Raw genomic sequence first — 15,956 nt, 5'->3', positions numbered from 1 at the left:
AATCCCTACAAACAAGGTTAGGTTCACAGGTACCAGGGGTTAGGACTTCAATATATTTTTGGGGGGGACACAATTCAACCCATAACAGTGTCTACAGAGATTATTCATTTGATGTTGTTGTTAGGTGCTGTCGAGTCGGTTCCGACTCGTAGCGGCCCTACACACAACAGAACGAAACACTGCCCGGTCCTGAGCCATCCTTACAATCGTTGTTATGCTTGAGCTTATTGTTGAAGCCACAGTGTCAATCCACCTCGTTGAGGGTCTTCCTCTTTTCCGCTGACCCCATACTCTGCCAAGCATGATGTCCTTCTCCAGGGACTGATCCCACCTGACAACATGTCCAAAGTATGTAAGACGCAGTCTCGCCATCCTTGCTTCTAAGGAGCATCATGGCTGTACTTCTTCTAAGACAGATTTGTTCGTTCTTTTGGCAGTCCATGGTATATTCAATATTCTTCGCCAACACCACAATTCAAAGGTGTCAACTCTTCTTTGGTCTTCCTTATGCATTGTCCAGCTTTCACATGCATATGATGCAACTGAAAATACCATGGCTTGGGTCAGGCGCACTTTAGTCTTCAAAGTGACATCTTTGCTCTTCGACACCTTAAAGAGGTCCTTTGCAGCAGATTTACCCAATGCAATGTGTCTTTTGATTTCCTGACTGCTGCTTCCATGGCTGTTGATTGTGGGTCCAAGTAAAATGAAATCCTTGACAGCTTCAATCTTTTCTCCACTTATCATGATGTTGCTCATTGGTCCAGTTGTGAGGATTTTTGTTTTCTTTATGTTGAGGTGCAATCCATACTGAAGGGTGTGGTCTTTGGTCTTCATTAGTAAGTGTTTCAAGTCCTCTTCACTTTCAGCAAGCAAGGTTGTGTCATCTGCATAATGCAGGTTGTTAATGAGTCTTCCTCCAATCCTGATGCCCCGTTCTTCATATAGTCCAGCTTCTAGTATTATTTGTTCAGCATACAGACTGAATAGGTACGGTGAAAGAATACAACCCTGACACACACCTTTCCTGACTTTAAACCAATCAGTATCCCCTTGTTCTGTCCAAACAACTGCCTCTTGATCTATGTAAAGGGTCCTCATGAGCACGATTAAGTGTTCTGGAATTCCCTTTCTTTGCAATGTTATCCATAATTTGTTATGTTCCATATAGTTGAATGCCTTTTCATAGTCAATAGAACACAGGTAAACATCCTTCTGGTATTCTCTGCTTTCAGCCAGGATCTATCTGACATCAGCAATGATATCCCTGGTTCCACGTCCTCTTCTGAAACCAGCCTGAATTTCTGGCAGTTCCCTGTCAATATACTGCGGCAGCTGTTTTTGAATGATCATCAGCAAAATTTTGCTTGCATGTGATATTAATGATATTGTTCTCTAATTTCCACATTCGGTTGGACCACCTTTCTTGGGAATAGGCATAAATATGGATCTCTTCCAGTCAGTTGGCCAGGAAGCTGTCTCCCATATTTCTTGGCGTAGACGAGTGAGCACCTCCAGTGCTGCATCTGTTTGTTGAAACATCTCAGTTGATATTCCATCAATTCCTGAAGCCTTGTTTTTCACCACTGCCTTCACAGCAGCTTGGACTTCTTCCTTCAGTACCATCGGTTCCTGATCCTATGCTACCTCTTGAAATGGTTGAACATCGACTAATTCTTTTTGGTATAATGACTCTGTGTATTCCTTCCATCTTCTTTTGATGCTTCCTGTGTTGTTTAATATTTTCCCCATAGAATCCTTCACTATTGCAACTTGAGGCTTGAATTTTTTCTTCAGTTCTTTCAGCTTGTGAAACAACGAGTGTTTTCTTCTCTTTTGGTTTTCCATCTCCAGCTCTTTGCACATGTTATTATAATGCTTTACTTTGTCTTCTTGAGACGCCCTTTGAAATCTTCTGTTCAGTTCTTTTACTTCATCAATTCTTCCTTTTACTTTAGCTCTCCTCTGACATCCGTCTTGGTCTTTTCTTTCTTTCCTGTCTTTTCAATGACCTCTTGCTTTCTTCACGTATGATGTCCTTGATGTCGTTCCACAACTTGTATGGTCTTCAGTCACTAGTGTTCAATGCGTCAGACCTGTTCTTCAGATGGTCTCTAAATTCAGGTGGGATGTACTCGAAGTCATAGTTTGGCTCTCGTGGACTTGCTCTGATTTTCTTCAGTTTCAGCTTGAACTTACATATGAGCAATTGATGGTCTGTTCCACAGTCAGCCCCTGGCCTTGTTCTGACTGATGATATTGAGTTTTTCCATCGTCTCTTTCCACAGATGTAGTCAATTTGATTTCTGTGTTCCATCTGGCGAGGTCCATGTGTATAGTCGCCGTTTATGCTGGTGAAAAAAGGTATTTGCAATGAAGAAGTCGTTGGTCTTGCAAAATTCTATCATTCGATCTCTGGCATTGTTTCTATCACCAAGGCCATATTTTCCAACTACTGATCCTTCTTCTTTGTTTTCAACTTTCAAATTCCAATCGCCAGCAATTATCAATGCATCTTGATTGCATGTTCGATCAATTTCAGACTGTAGCAGCTGATAAAAATCTTCTATTTCTTCATCTCTGGCCCTAGTGGTTGGTGCGTAAATCTGAATAATAGTCATATTAACTGGTCTCCCCTGTACGTGTGTGAATATTATCCTATCACTGATAGCATTGTACTTCAGGATAGATTTTGAAACGTTCTTTTTGATGATGAATGCAACACCATTCCTCTTCAAGTTGTCATTCCCAGCATAGTAGACTATATGATTGTCCTATTCAAAATGGCCAATACCAGTCCATCGCAGCTCACTAATGCCAGGATATCGATGTTTATGCATTCCATTTCATTTTTGACGATTTCCAATTTTCCTAGATACTTCGTACATTCCAGGTTCCGATTATTAGCGGATATTTGCAGCTGTTTCTTCTCATTTTGAGTCGTGCCACATCAGCAAATGAAGGTCCTGAAAGCTTTACTCCATCCACGTCATTAAGGTTGACTCTACTTTGAGGAGGCAGCTCTTCCCCAGTCATCTTTAGAGTGCCTTCCAACCTGGGGGGCTCATCTTCCAACACTATATCAGACAATGTTCTGCTGCTATTCATAAGGTTTTCACTGGCTAATGCTTTTCAGAAGTAGACTGCTGGGTCCTTCTTCCCAGTCTTAGTCTGGAAGCTCCCCTGAAACCTGTCCTTCATGGGTGACCCTGCTAGTATCTGAATACTGGTGGCATAGCTTCCAGCATCACAGCAACAGGCAAGCCCCCACAGTACGACAAACTGATAGACACGTGGCGGGGTTTCATTCAATATCAGCCTATTATTGGTTGGCTGTTGCTTTGGCCTATGTTCTCCTAATTACAAAAAATATTCTTACTTGTACTCACTGATTTTTTTAGACCTCAAGACTGAGGGTTGATGCCAAGAGAATTTAATCAAAACTGTAAGCACCAGGGGACACGTACAAAATATGATACAGTATATGATGTCTATACAATATGTGTAATTAATAAAACATTTATGTGGTGCTTTTTATATAAAATTGAAGATTATACACTATAAAATCTTTTGTATAGCTAATTTAGAAATGATCATTTTAGTCTACATTTAGTTTTTAAAGCATTCTACCATTCTCTTGCCTTCACTTAACAGAGAAGTTTAATGTTGAAAGGCTTTACACAACTAAGAATTGAAACCAGGTTACTTTTTTTAAAAATAATTTTATTGTGCTTTAAGTGAAAGTTTACAAATCAAGTCAGTTTCTCACACAAAAACCCATATACACCTTGCTACACACTCCCAATAACTCTCCCCCTAATGAGACACCTTGCTCTCTCCCTCCACGCTCTCTTTTCGTGTCCATTTCGCCAGCTTCTAACGCCCTCCACCCTCTCATCTCCCTTCCAGGCAGATGACAACACAGTCTCAAGTGTCCACCTGATCCAAGAAGCTCACTCCTCACCAACATCCCTCTCCAACCCATTGTCCAGTCCAATCCATGTCTGAAGAGTTGGCTTCGGGAATGGTTCCTATCCTCGGCCAACAGAAGGTCTGGGGGCCATGACCACTGGGGTCCCTCTAGTCTCAGATCATTAAGTGTGGTCTTATGAGAATTTGGGGGTGCATCCCACTGCTCTCCTGCTCCCTCAGGGGTTCTCTGTTGTGTTCCCTGTCAGGGCTGTCATCGGTTGTAGCCGGGCACCATCTAGTTTTTCTGATCTCAGGATGATGTAGCCTCTGGTTCATGTGGCACTTTCTGTCTCTTGGGCTCGTAATTACCTTGTGTCCTTGGCATTCTTCATTCTCCTTTGATCCAGGTGGGTTGGGACCAATTGATGCATCTCAGATGGCTGCTTGCTAGCGTTTAAGACCCCAGACGCCACTCTTCAAAGTGGGATGCAGAATATTTTCTTAATAGATTTTATTATGCCAATTGACTTAGATGTCCCCTGAAACCATGGTCCCCAGATCCCTGACCCTGCTACGCTGGCCTTCGAAGCATTCACTTTATTCAGGAAACTTCTTTGCTTTTGGAAACCAGGTTACTTTTATACAACAGTGGAAACAAGGATTCCCTGTGCTTTTGTTAGATTAAAAACATTCATAATTATTTCTCAGAGTAGTTAATTAAGGTCTACGAAGTGTTTAGGGAGTTTCACAAGGAAATCTACCAAGTCTCCTGAGCCCTGTAAGATGGAAGCCTAGATGTGAAGAAATTAAAATAGTAAAAAATTAGTATAAATGCCAGTTTAAATTAATCTTAGTAATTTCAAATATTCATGTGCATTCTAACCAATGCAAAAAGTAAAAGGAAGGAGATTTCAAATTTACCAATTAGATAAAAAACATGACCGACTCTGGCCAGGTGGACAAATATAGAAGCCAAAAGAAACAGAGCTGTCCAACTGTTGCTGGCATCTGTCAGGGTGATGACTAAAACACCATCGCCGCCGATGAAGTTAGGTCTTATTAATTGAAAAATTTGTTTGGGAACGGAGCTTAGAATTTTCTCTCATTTATATTTTCATTGAATGGCTCTAGATGTTTTGTTTTTACTTTAATCAGGAAGTCCCCCAAAACGAATGTTTAGCACTACTGGAAATAGGCCTGGATGATGGGCCTTTAAAAGACAAGAACACATTTTTTTTTTTTACCCAATTATAAAGTAATACTTTCTCACCATAGAAAATCTGAAAAATATAGAAAATTATTTTTTAAACTTACTCTTAATTGCACTGCCAAGAGATGGCTATTGTTAACTTTTTTTTTTCCCTTAATAGGTTATGCTCAGTATGAACTGTGTTAGCTGTGGATCATCACTGTACACCTAGCATCTAACACAGTGCCTGGCACACAGTAAACACCTAATTGACATTTGTCGAATGAATGACTATAACAACAGTTCCTTCTAGTCTTTTGTTTTATGTATATGATTGCTTGTTTGGTAACAAAATGGAAACCATGCTGTATCTGGTTATACTCTAGCTTTTCACTTTTCATTATCTCCTGAGGCTCTTCTCATGTCAGCAAATATTTTTCCAATGTAAACTATGACTTGGTTTTTCATAACTGCATAATGTTCCATTCATTAGCATACTTAAAATTTTTTTTTGTGTGTGCATTAGGTGAAAGTTTACAGGGCAAATTAGTTTTCTGCTCAATAGTTTTTACATAAAGTGTTCCATGACATTGGTTTTATTCTCCACAATGCATCAGCACTCTCCCCATTTCCATTCTAGCTTCCTGCTTTCCTTTTGTCCTGAGTTTCTACCCCTTTCTGCCTTCTCATTTTTGTTTTTGGGCAAGTGTCACCCTTTTGATCTCATGTAATTGATTGTTCTAAGGAGCACATTCCTTTTGGGCGTTATTGTTTATTTTATAGGCCTGTCTATGGTTTGGCTGAAAGGCGGTCTCCAGGAATGGCTTTAGTTCCAGTTCAGAAGGCCATAGTCTGAGGGGTTCCTTGTATCTGTCAGAACAGTGAGTCTGGTCTTTTTTTGGAATTTGATTTTTTATTTTACGATTTTCCTCCAGCCTAGTCTGGGGCCCTCTGTTGTAATCCCATCAGAGTGGTCTGTAGTGGAAGCTGGATACCATCTAGTTCTTCTAGTCTTAGGGTCTTGTTGGCTGTGGTTCATGTGGTCCATTAATCCTTTAGACTAATTACTCCCTTAGTCTTTGGTTTTCTTCACTCTCCTTTGCTCCAGATCAGAACAGACCAATGGTTGTATCTTCGATGACCATTTGCAAGCTTTTAAGAGCCCAGGCACTACTCACCAAAGTAGGATGCAGGACATTGTCTTTATGAACTATGTTGTGCCAATCAATGTAGATGTTCCTGGAGTCTATGGTCCTTTGCCTTTGAGCCTAGGAATTTTGTCCCACAAGGTGTTTGGTTATGTCTAAGAAGTTGACCTGACTGTGGCCCTTGTGTGCTCTGTTGTCTTCAGTAGCATACTTTAACCATATTCCCTTACAAATTAAATCATATCGTAGGTACTATTTTGTGTCTTGCTTCTTTTGCTCAATATAATGTTTTTAAGAGCATTCATGTTGCTGCATATATCAGTAATTAGTTAGTTCCACCTATTGATGGCCATTGAGGTTGTTTTCCAGTTTGGGGCTGTTATCAATAAAGCTACTCTGAACATTTGTTTACAAATCTTTTTGCAGACATATGTTTTTATTGCTCTTGGACAAAATGCCTGATAGTAGAATTACCAGGTCATAGAGTAGATGTATATTTCACTTTATAAGAAACAACCAAAGTGTTTTCTAAAGAAGTGGTACCATTTCACTCTCCCCTCATCAAAGTATAATAGTTCTAATTAGTCCAACTCTTGCCAACAAATGGTATTGGCAGTCTTTTAAATTTTAGCTATTCTAGTAGACTAGTGAAGTGGTATCTCAATAGTATTTATTTTCTATTTCCCTGAGGACTAGCTATGTTGAGAATCTTTTCATTGGCCATACACATATCTTCTTTGACTGATATTGCCAAATCCCTTTTTGGAGATGTGCTAATTTACAATTCTATCAACAGTGTTACCTTTTAAAAAGTGTTTTCCAATTTGCTGTATGAAAAAATAGAACCTTGTTTTAATTAACCTTTTTTAAAATTACTAATGAGGTTGAACATTTTTAAATATAGGCAGTCCCCAGATTACAAACGAGTTCTGTTTCTAAGTCTGTCTTTAAGTCGAACAGTTAGTTATGGCTTGTACCTAACATCAGTTAGCCAAATGTTTGTCTCAGTATATAGTATATAGTGTACCTTTCTAAGCATAAAAAAAACATTAAAGAAACACTTTCAGATATACTAAAACATTGCCTTAGGCTGGGTTCTCTAGAGAAGCAAAAGCAATAAAGTATATATATATCTAAGTATAGATAGAGAGAGATTTATCTCAAGGAAATGGCTCACGCAGTTGTAAAGGCTGGCAAGTCCCAAATTCGTGGGTCAGGTGTCAGGTTGGGGCTTCTCCTGACTGACGTGGTTGTAGGGGCTGACGAACCCAAAATCCGCAGGTCAGACGACAGGCTGCTGGCCCACAGGGCTGCAGAAGTTGGTGATCCCAGACTCAGCAGGTCAGACAGCAGGCTACTAGCTCACAGGGCTGTGGAAGCTGGAGAATCCCGGAACTGGCAGGTCAGACGATGGGCTGCTGGCTTAAGTCCCAAGAATCAGAGGTCAGATGATGACGAGCCAAACGTAGGATCCAGAGTGAGAGGGAGATTTGCCAGAGCAGCAGTATATATTGGTTGTTGCCCACAGCCTCAAGAAAATGCCCTTAAATCCTTACTTGAGTAAGGCTGTGACTTGAGTAAGGATGTGATTTAGAGTAAGGGTGTGACTTGAGTAGGGTTGTGACTTCGGTCACAAGATACACCCGACACTAATCCTGCCTCATTAACATACAGAGGTTTAGAGTTTACAACACACAAAATGAGGTTAATTATGTCATATCACAAAATGGAGGATAATTACATCAGATCGCAAAAATAAAGGATAGTTACATAATACTGGGACTCATAGCTTAGCCAAGTTGACACATAACATTAACCATCACAAACATCTTTAACATAATAATACAGTAATAATAATGTTTTGATGTTTGTCACAAAGTAGAGCCCATTTGTTATTACAAACCATTGTATATACCTCAAATTTTTAATATAATACGCTTTACGGGGGTTGATTCGTAACTACGAGTTGTATGTAAGTCAGACATTCACAACCCAGGGGCTGCCTGTATTTAGTGGCTTATTATTTTATTCTTTTACAAATTGTTTGTGGCCTTTGCCCTTTATTTGTATGGTAGAGCTCTTCTTGTGAATTTTCTTTAACCTACGTATGAGATGCAACTATCTTACAAGTTTTATGTTTTTGTGCTTTTTAATTGTGCTTATCTTTTTGCTGCATATAATAGTTTAAATTTCCAAGAAGTGTAGCATCGCTTGTAATTGCTTTCATTACTTTTGTGCTTAGGAAGTCTATATCCTATTCAAAACAGTGGTTTCCATCTGATAAATGCACATATCCCTTCCTCAGGGAGGAGTGAGCACCTATTGACACCTATTAGCTCTAGAACGCCCATAGTTATCTGAGGAGGATAACTTCGTCTACATTTTCTTCTAAAGTTTTTTTTGTCTTATTTTTTACATGTAAACCAGGTTCATGTTATTTTGATATTATGGACTGGCTCCAACTTGAGACCTAAATAATTGGTCAATTTTCCCACTACCATTGTTAAATAATCCATCCTTTCACATCGATAAGCAATGTTTTCTTAAACTGTGTTTTCAGCCATCCTGTTCATAAACTTAGATGAAGTGTGGCAGCTGCTATGCTGCAGGGCCCAGTTTATTTCTGAGATTTAGAGATTTACTCTTTTTGATAGAGGTGTGGGGCTCTGATTACTCCTTAAATGGAGAATTTCTTCAGAAAATCTGTACAATTCTCTTTGAAGCCTGAAGTCAAGACCCATGAAAACAGGACCAAATTCTATTCAGCTCCTGCCTGATAGAGGTTGCTATGAATGTCCCTAAGACAAACTCAATGGATATTTCAGGGTCTGATTCCAGTGTATATTCCCACGTCGCCTCCCAATGATGAATCTATATTAATGGAGATTTAGGCTTAACCCCTCTAATTTTTTGGCCAGGGGCTATCTAATAGAACTTTGTGAGATAATGGAAATGCCCTATTCTGTGATGTCCAATAGAGTAGCCACTAGCCATATGTAGGGTACTGAGCACTTGAAATGTGGCTAGTGCACTTGAGGAACTAAAGTTTTTTTTTAATTTAATTTTAATTAATTAAAATTTATATAGTCATATGTGAATATTTAAAGGACATTGCAGTAACTGTTAAGACTGGTTTCGTTATAATTTCCGTATACTTCCTTGGACGTCAGTTTCAGTATTTCATTATCATTGCTAACATCTAAGAACATTCTGACTTTGAATGCCAGGTGTTGGGGGAATGGGCTCCCTATATGCCTCCCAACCGGCTGCCTAAGTAAAGGCCTTGGACTCAGAATATTCTTTGATAAGGAGGCTGGGAATTGGGTCACTTTCTCTCTCCTGGTTCCTTCTCCGTATCAGAGAAGCCTTCCCCCTGTTCTGGGCACACAGTAACTTTCTCTGTCTCTTGCACAAGCGCAGGGGCCGTACAGCACCTGGCCAAACGCACTTCTATATCTGTTCCCAGAAGGGAGGCAACGGGGTCTCTTGCACTACGGGACAAGAAGGGGAACGTGCCAGATTGTATGAGCTAGCCTTGTCAGGTGGACTGAAGGGGAAACAGGCTTTGTGAGGCCAAACATGGGCACCCTCATGTGTTCTGCCAGTTCACTACAGTTTGTATTCTTAGGTAAGTCCCTGGCATGTAGCCGCTATTGTCCACTACAGCTGTAAAACCTCTGCCCTCCCACTGCAGAGTGTGGAGGTCCCCTCTGGTCCTGTAGACACCCAGGACTTACCTTGTCTGTATGTCTTCCTAATAAACTCCACTGTCACACTGGAGTTGCCTGCCTCTCTCTTCAGTCTCTTAGTGCCCTCCATTTTTTGAGGCAAGTTTCACGTTACTGGTCCATGCCTGGACACCAGCCATTATATACTACATAGGAAAGATAGTTGTAACAGTTTCTATTCTAGGTTTACAATTCAAGAAGAGAAAAAGGTCAGTTTTTAACCTAGAGATGAATCAGATTGTTTAAAAATCTTTGTAGATTGACCAGGGTATTCCACAATAAACACAAGCCCATGGAGAAGCAGGTACTGTGTCACTGCATCAAGTAGGAAGGAGGGGAGCTTCTAGCTAGGCGGTGACAAGCAGGGCTTCATGAGGTCAGTCCCTTTCACAGAGGTCTGGCTGGACAGGCTCCCAGGAGCAGGACACCTAGCCTTTCTCTTGAACATAGAAAGGGAAGAAGAGGGAGTGGGGCATACATAGCAGAGGGTCTTGTCCACCTTACCCGGAAACTGAGGCTCTCCAACTCCTGGACTGGGAGAAGGCAGGATGCCTTCACTATATTATCTGGACTCAACAAATAAGAAAAATTAAAACAGGAGGTTTAAATGCTTGAGTTTAGTGAATGGGGCAGGTGAGGAGGAGGGGAAAGTAAAATGAAAAAAAAAAAAAACAAAACATGGTCAAACTGATGACGACTCCCAGGGACAAAGTGAATGCAAGATCTAGAGGAGAGGAAGGGAGTCCTCCAGTGGTGAAGGTTTGAGGGGATAAGATCTCTCTGCAAGTTTACCCCAGGGTGAGAGCAGCGAGGAGGCTCAGGTCTCCAAAGAGCTGCTACTAGGATGCTCCAGCCGTCGCAAGGTGACAAGATGGCCGCGGCTTCGCTGGGACTTTCCGCGCAGGATGTAGGGGCTGATTTTAGGGGCTACAGGCCGGGCCAGGGGCAAGGAGAAGAAAAGGAGTTAGCTGCAGGGAGAGCAGGCTGAAGAGAAGGGAAAACGAACTGTTGGAAAATGGGCTAACAGAGCAAGAGGAAAGAAGCGTGCGCGCGCGGAGGGCAGCCAAGCGGACCTGCGGCCTCCAGGGGAAGAGCAATGACCGGGCGGCGACAGCCAGGGCCGGGCGGTCAGGTGGCCGGGCAGGCCTGGACAGTGGGGCCGCGCGTCGCACCGAGGCGCAAGGCGGCGGCGCGCGGGGCCGCTGGGAGGTTGGGAGCGCGGCGCGCGGGGGCGCGCGTGCGCGCACGGCAGGGCCGGGCCGCGAGCCCAGGTTCCTCCCTAAGCCGCGGTCGCTGTCGCTCCCGACTCGGTCTTCGAGGCCGCCGCAGCCGCTGGCGCCTAAGGAGGGAGCGGACCGTGGGCCCGGGTCCTGTCAGTGGAGTTCGAGCCCTGGGCTGCCGCGGCCGCCTCCGTCTAGTGCCTGAACCGCCGTGAGAAGCCGGGGCCGGAGCACCGCGGGCTGAGTGGCCGCGGGGGAGCTGAGACTGCTGGAGAAGAAGGCGGCGGAGGAGGCGGAGGCGCAGGTCTGGGCGCTCCTGGAGCTAGGAGGAGGCCAAGGGGACCATGTCCGGGAGGAGCGCCCAACTCTCCACTACAGAACGCGTCATCAAAGGTGCCAACCGGGCCGGGCCTTCCTCCTTGACCCGCGGGAAACGGCTCTCGGCTGGGCGACGGCTTAGGGGAGGGAGGGAGGGAGGAAGGGAGAGAGCGGAGGAGGTGCAGCCACAGCCCGGAGAGGGAGGCTGGGGGACCCGGACTGCGCCCATCCCTGGAGGAGGACCTGAACGGGGTGTGGAAGAGGCGAAGGCGGGATCCCCAGTAGAAGCTGCTCCACGGGGACCCCGGGCATTTTCTGTTACACCTAGACCGGTAGCTAGAGATGGGTCATTTATCTCTTGTGGATTTGGCTTCCAGGTGTGCTGAGGATTCCATCTCCCCCAAAGGACCTGGAATCCATCTTTTTAAAGAAACGATTCCTCTCTTCTAATCTCTTATCTGGAGTGGGGTGGCGTGGGCAGGGACTTTAGTAGAGTCATCCAAGTCAATCTTTCTACCCCTCCCCTTTGGTAGGATCAGATCTTTATGCCCTTCTTTTATTTAAAATATATACGGGTACCTCTTGGTCCACTTTCCCTAGGGCATCACAAGTCACAGTTATTGTTTAAAGAAAAGTAGTACGCTGAAATGCAAATAAATCCATTTCATGATGTTTGAAAGGATTTACAGATCTCTTGAAATGATGTTGGTGTTTTATTTTGCCTTCGCTCATAGAGACTTGGAGAAGGATATTCTTTGGTTCCGGTGTCCATCTGTGTCAGATTTTTGTTGTTACAAGAACAAAATATAAAATAAAGTGTTCCTTACTGATTTTTGTAGGGTTTAACATAGAAGTCTTTTCTGCCTTTAAACTAGTGAAATCTGTGAAACATAGCCACTAATTTATGTGGCTCTTTTGTTCAGTCCTAAGACTTAAGCACAAGCCTTCTCTCTGTCTTGAGTGTTAACTGTCGTTTTGAAAGCACTTGTTATCTAAGAAAGAAATTAGACCAGCTGTGTAAGCGGGTCCCTGGATAAATGAGTTAGTGGTAAAGTGGGAGAAAACTATTAAAATACTTTTTTGTTTGTTTTTCATTTTGGTTTTAGAAAGAGAAAGGACATTAAGATTGATGACAAGAATACTTTTCTTTTTTTAAGGGGAAAGAATATATTCAGCGAGGGGGAACTTAGTTTCCCCCCTACGACATCCAGCATCATAAAATGTTGATTATCCACACTACGTAAATTTAGTAAATATTAATGGGGGTTTTGAGAATTATGTACTGGGCATTTATCTGGCATCATTAGGGAATTATTTAAGGGAATTATTCATGTAACTAACTCAAGCTTATCCCTTTAACTGCTAAATTATTTTGAACATTTTAATGTAAGTTTTATAGCATATAATCCATTTGGAGTACATAACCCTCTCAAAAATTCAGAATATACTAAACATAACCTTTTTTGTGAATCAAGGTCATCCTATGTACATTAATTTCTGTACTGTGCTGTTAATATGGCTGGTGCATCGCGCTGTATAAGGCTGTCGGCAATTTCCTTCTGTACTAAAATGCCTCCTCACTGCCATAATTTTTTAGTATTTTTATCTGTTTTCACTTTCTCTCTCTCCTCCAGTAGTGTTCTCTGTCAAAAATTGCCCTTACTCCCTTCTAATCTGCCACTTCCAAGCTGAGGTAGTCAGGGAAACCAGATAAACTAGAGCTGTGTGTCAAAGAATAAATAGCATCCCAGTGAAGCTTAGTGGCAATTCTCGGACCTTCAGGAATCTCAAATTCTGAACACTGCTGTAGAATGTAATTTCCACTGTACAATGCCATAGATATAAAGGAAATCTTCACATTTGTAAAAGTAAAATAAAACATGGTTAAAAGGCAGATAGATGCCGGTTTAAACGAACATGAGCCTCACAGCCTGCATTGGCAACATTTGTTCTTCAGTGAAATTACAAATTAGTGTATGTTGTGTACTTTTAAGATTACTCTTAAATACATGAATGATTTCAGGCCCTTAGAAGGCATGGATTGATCTCGTATATAAAAACTTTAGTGTAAGAACTTGATCACAGCTATTTTGACTTCTCACGACTTAATGTTGCTTTATTTTGGGTTTTCCAGTTTCAAATAGTTGCAGTTTCTTCTAAGACAGTAAGGTATCCCTGTATTTATAAGACGGGTTCATTGTATTGGGTACTAAATCGCGGTGTGTGCTATCTTGTCCGGCCAGAGTTGCCTGCCTTTATTCACAGTTTGAAAGCTTTTTCAGAGGTGAAACCACACCCCAGTTATTTTTGGCTCTGCCATTTCCTGTTAACTTTAAAGACTACTTGTTAAGTTTGAGCAAATCTTGAAAGAAGAGTGGGTGAGTGGTAGTGATTTATATTTAAAAAGTGTTCTAATTTAAGGTGTCCTTTAGGAAAGCTATCCAACAGCTTTCAGTAGTCTGGCTGTCAGAGAACCTACGGAGGTTTCACTTCTGCTGCTGGAGCTTACTTGTGACCTTGTCATTTTATCTACTTTTTTTTTTTTTTTTGCTTCATTAGTCTCATCTGCAAAATAGAGTTAATAATACCCTGTCAAGCATCTGGGCTATGCAGGTAATATAATGGATGTACAAAGCTTAAGACAAAATAGTATCATGAAAAACCAAAACCAAACCTGCTGCCGCCAAGTCAATTCCTACTCACAGCATCCCTATAGGACAGAGTAGAGCTGCCCCACAGGGTTTCCAGGGAGCGGCTAGTAGATTCAAACTGTGAACCTTTTGGTTAGCAGCTAAGCTCTTAACCACTGGGCCACCAGGGCTGCTGTATTATGAAACATAATAGTTAATAACAGACCACTTACTATGTAAGTAGTTGTAGAGAAATCAGTAACTTATGAAAAATAGCAGAATTTGGAAGTTATGAAATTACAGCATAAGTTAGGAAAACGTTTCCAGTCAGGGAGATACCGGTTCTATGATATAAAGGACATCTGAGTGGAATCCTATGGGTAACAATGTGAAGAGACTAATACAGCTCTGTCTCGTATTTCCCCGGCAGCTGGATTCTTCTCTAGTAGTCGAAGGTGCTTGCTTTATGTTTAAAAATTCTTATGATTTCCTTCATTCATTAAGTGTTTATTGTATATCATCTGCAATGTACTCTGATAAAAAATAGGTACTCATTTATTTCTTCCTTGCTTTAAAAGTAACACTTCTTTGAACCTCTAAACCAGATCATATGCTACTGGTATCTGGATCAGAGAATTAGCAACTCAAATGATTGAATCATGAAATTATTTCAGTTTCATTTTTCTCTCCAGTTTCTGAGTTTCTTTTCCTGTTTGAGGGTTTTTTTTTTTTTTTTTTTTCTTCCTTTGACAATGATTCCTATAAAAATATCTTATTCCTCTGGAGTGAATCTTTTTGTAAGCAACAAAGAAATTTCAGTAGGAATTACATCATCAAAGTTTGTTATTAGTGTATTCACAGCATGTACTGTTTGTAGCATACATGGGAGACTGCTAGTTCTTTATTTTGCTGCTTATATTCAGATTTTGGTTCTTCATATTTCTGGTTGGGCACACACTGATCATTTGATACAGTACCAGTCTGGAAGAAACGTGACTTTACAACATTTTCCAAGTATAAAATTCCAGTGTTAACAAGTCTTCCAGTGCATGTTTTTGGGAATTGTCGGCACTGTTTGTTTTATTTACCATTATAATTAATACTGTAATACTGAAACATTGGAAATGATGATTCATGCTTCTGGGTGGAAGACTTAAACCTTGGAAAGGGCAGCTTAATTTAAACACTTTATGAGCAGTGGTCAGGCATTCTTTTTCACCTACATGTTAATATATAAAGAACGTTATAATGAACATGAAATGAACAAGTTGAGGATTTTCTTGCAGGCATTTGGCAATAAAACTTTGCTCTATAAAATAACATGCTATCATATTTTGCTGCAAAGTGAAAAAAAAAGTTATTGCATCATTTGAGAAAAAATTACTTAAACCAAAGTAAAGAAGCAAAACAGATTCCTTACTTAAAGTGAATTAAAGATCTATTCATAAGATGTAATTGGTTGTAGAAATAGATTATCTTTCCAGTAAGGTGACATTTTTGGAGAAAGCTAATTTTTAGACAGATATCTATGAGAGACAAAATTATTCAGCTAATTCTAGTGTTTGTCATCATTTCTGAGCTTTGCTAAAAAAAAAACTAAAATTTAATTTTTAGACAGATATCTATGAGAGACAAAATTATTCAGCTAATTCTACTGTTTGTCATCATTTCCGAGCTTCGCTACTACCTGTTAAATGGCTAATGGAAATAAAGGGATGTCTTGGAATCAGTATTATCTTTTGGTGCAGTCATTATAGCACTCTCTCTTAAAGTTTTAACTTTAAATTTTAGCTGCAATTCAAATTTCAAAA

General features: G+C 41.1%; 1 protein-coding gene across 3 annotated transcripts in view; it reads left to right on the top strand.

Annotated features, from left to right (window-relative positions):
- Positions 1-11,257: 11,257 nt before the first annotated feature.
- PPP3CC (protein phosphatase 3 catalytic subunit gamma) overlaps positions 11,258-15,956 on the top strand; it is a 118,881-nt gene continuing 114,182 nt past the window's right edge. The window contains exon 1 of one of the 3 annotated variants that reach the window (XM_010592395.3): positions 11,258-11,590. In XM_010592395.3, the coding sequence (XP_010590697.1) occupies positions 11,542-11,590 (49 nt within the window). In that variant the 5' untranslated portion in view covers positions 11,258-11,541. The remainder of the gene's footprint in view (positions 11,591-15,956) is intronic. The other 2 variants (XM_023551023.2, XM_010592394.3) reach the window with 2 other exon arrangements.

Source organism: Loxodonta africana, chromosome 19 (assembly GCF_030014295.1).
Source record: "Loxodonta africana isolate mLoxAfr1 chromosome 19, mLoxAfr1.hap2, whole genome shotgun sequence".
NCBI lineage: Eukaryota > Metazoa > Chordata > Mammalia > Proboscidea > Elephantidae > Loxodonta > Loxodonta africana.
This window is presented reverse-complemented; position numbering and strand designations above follow the sequence as displayed.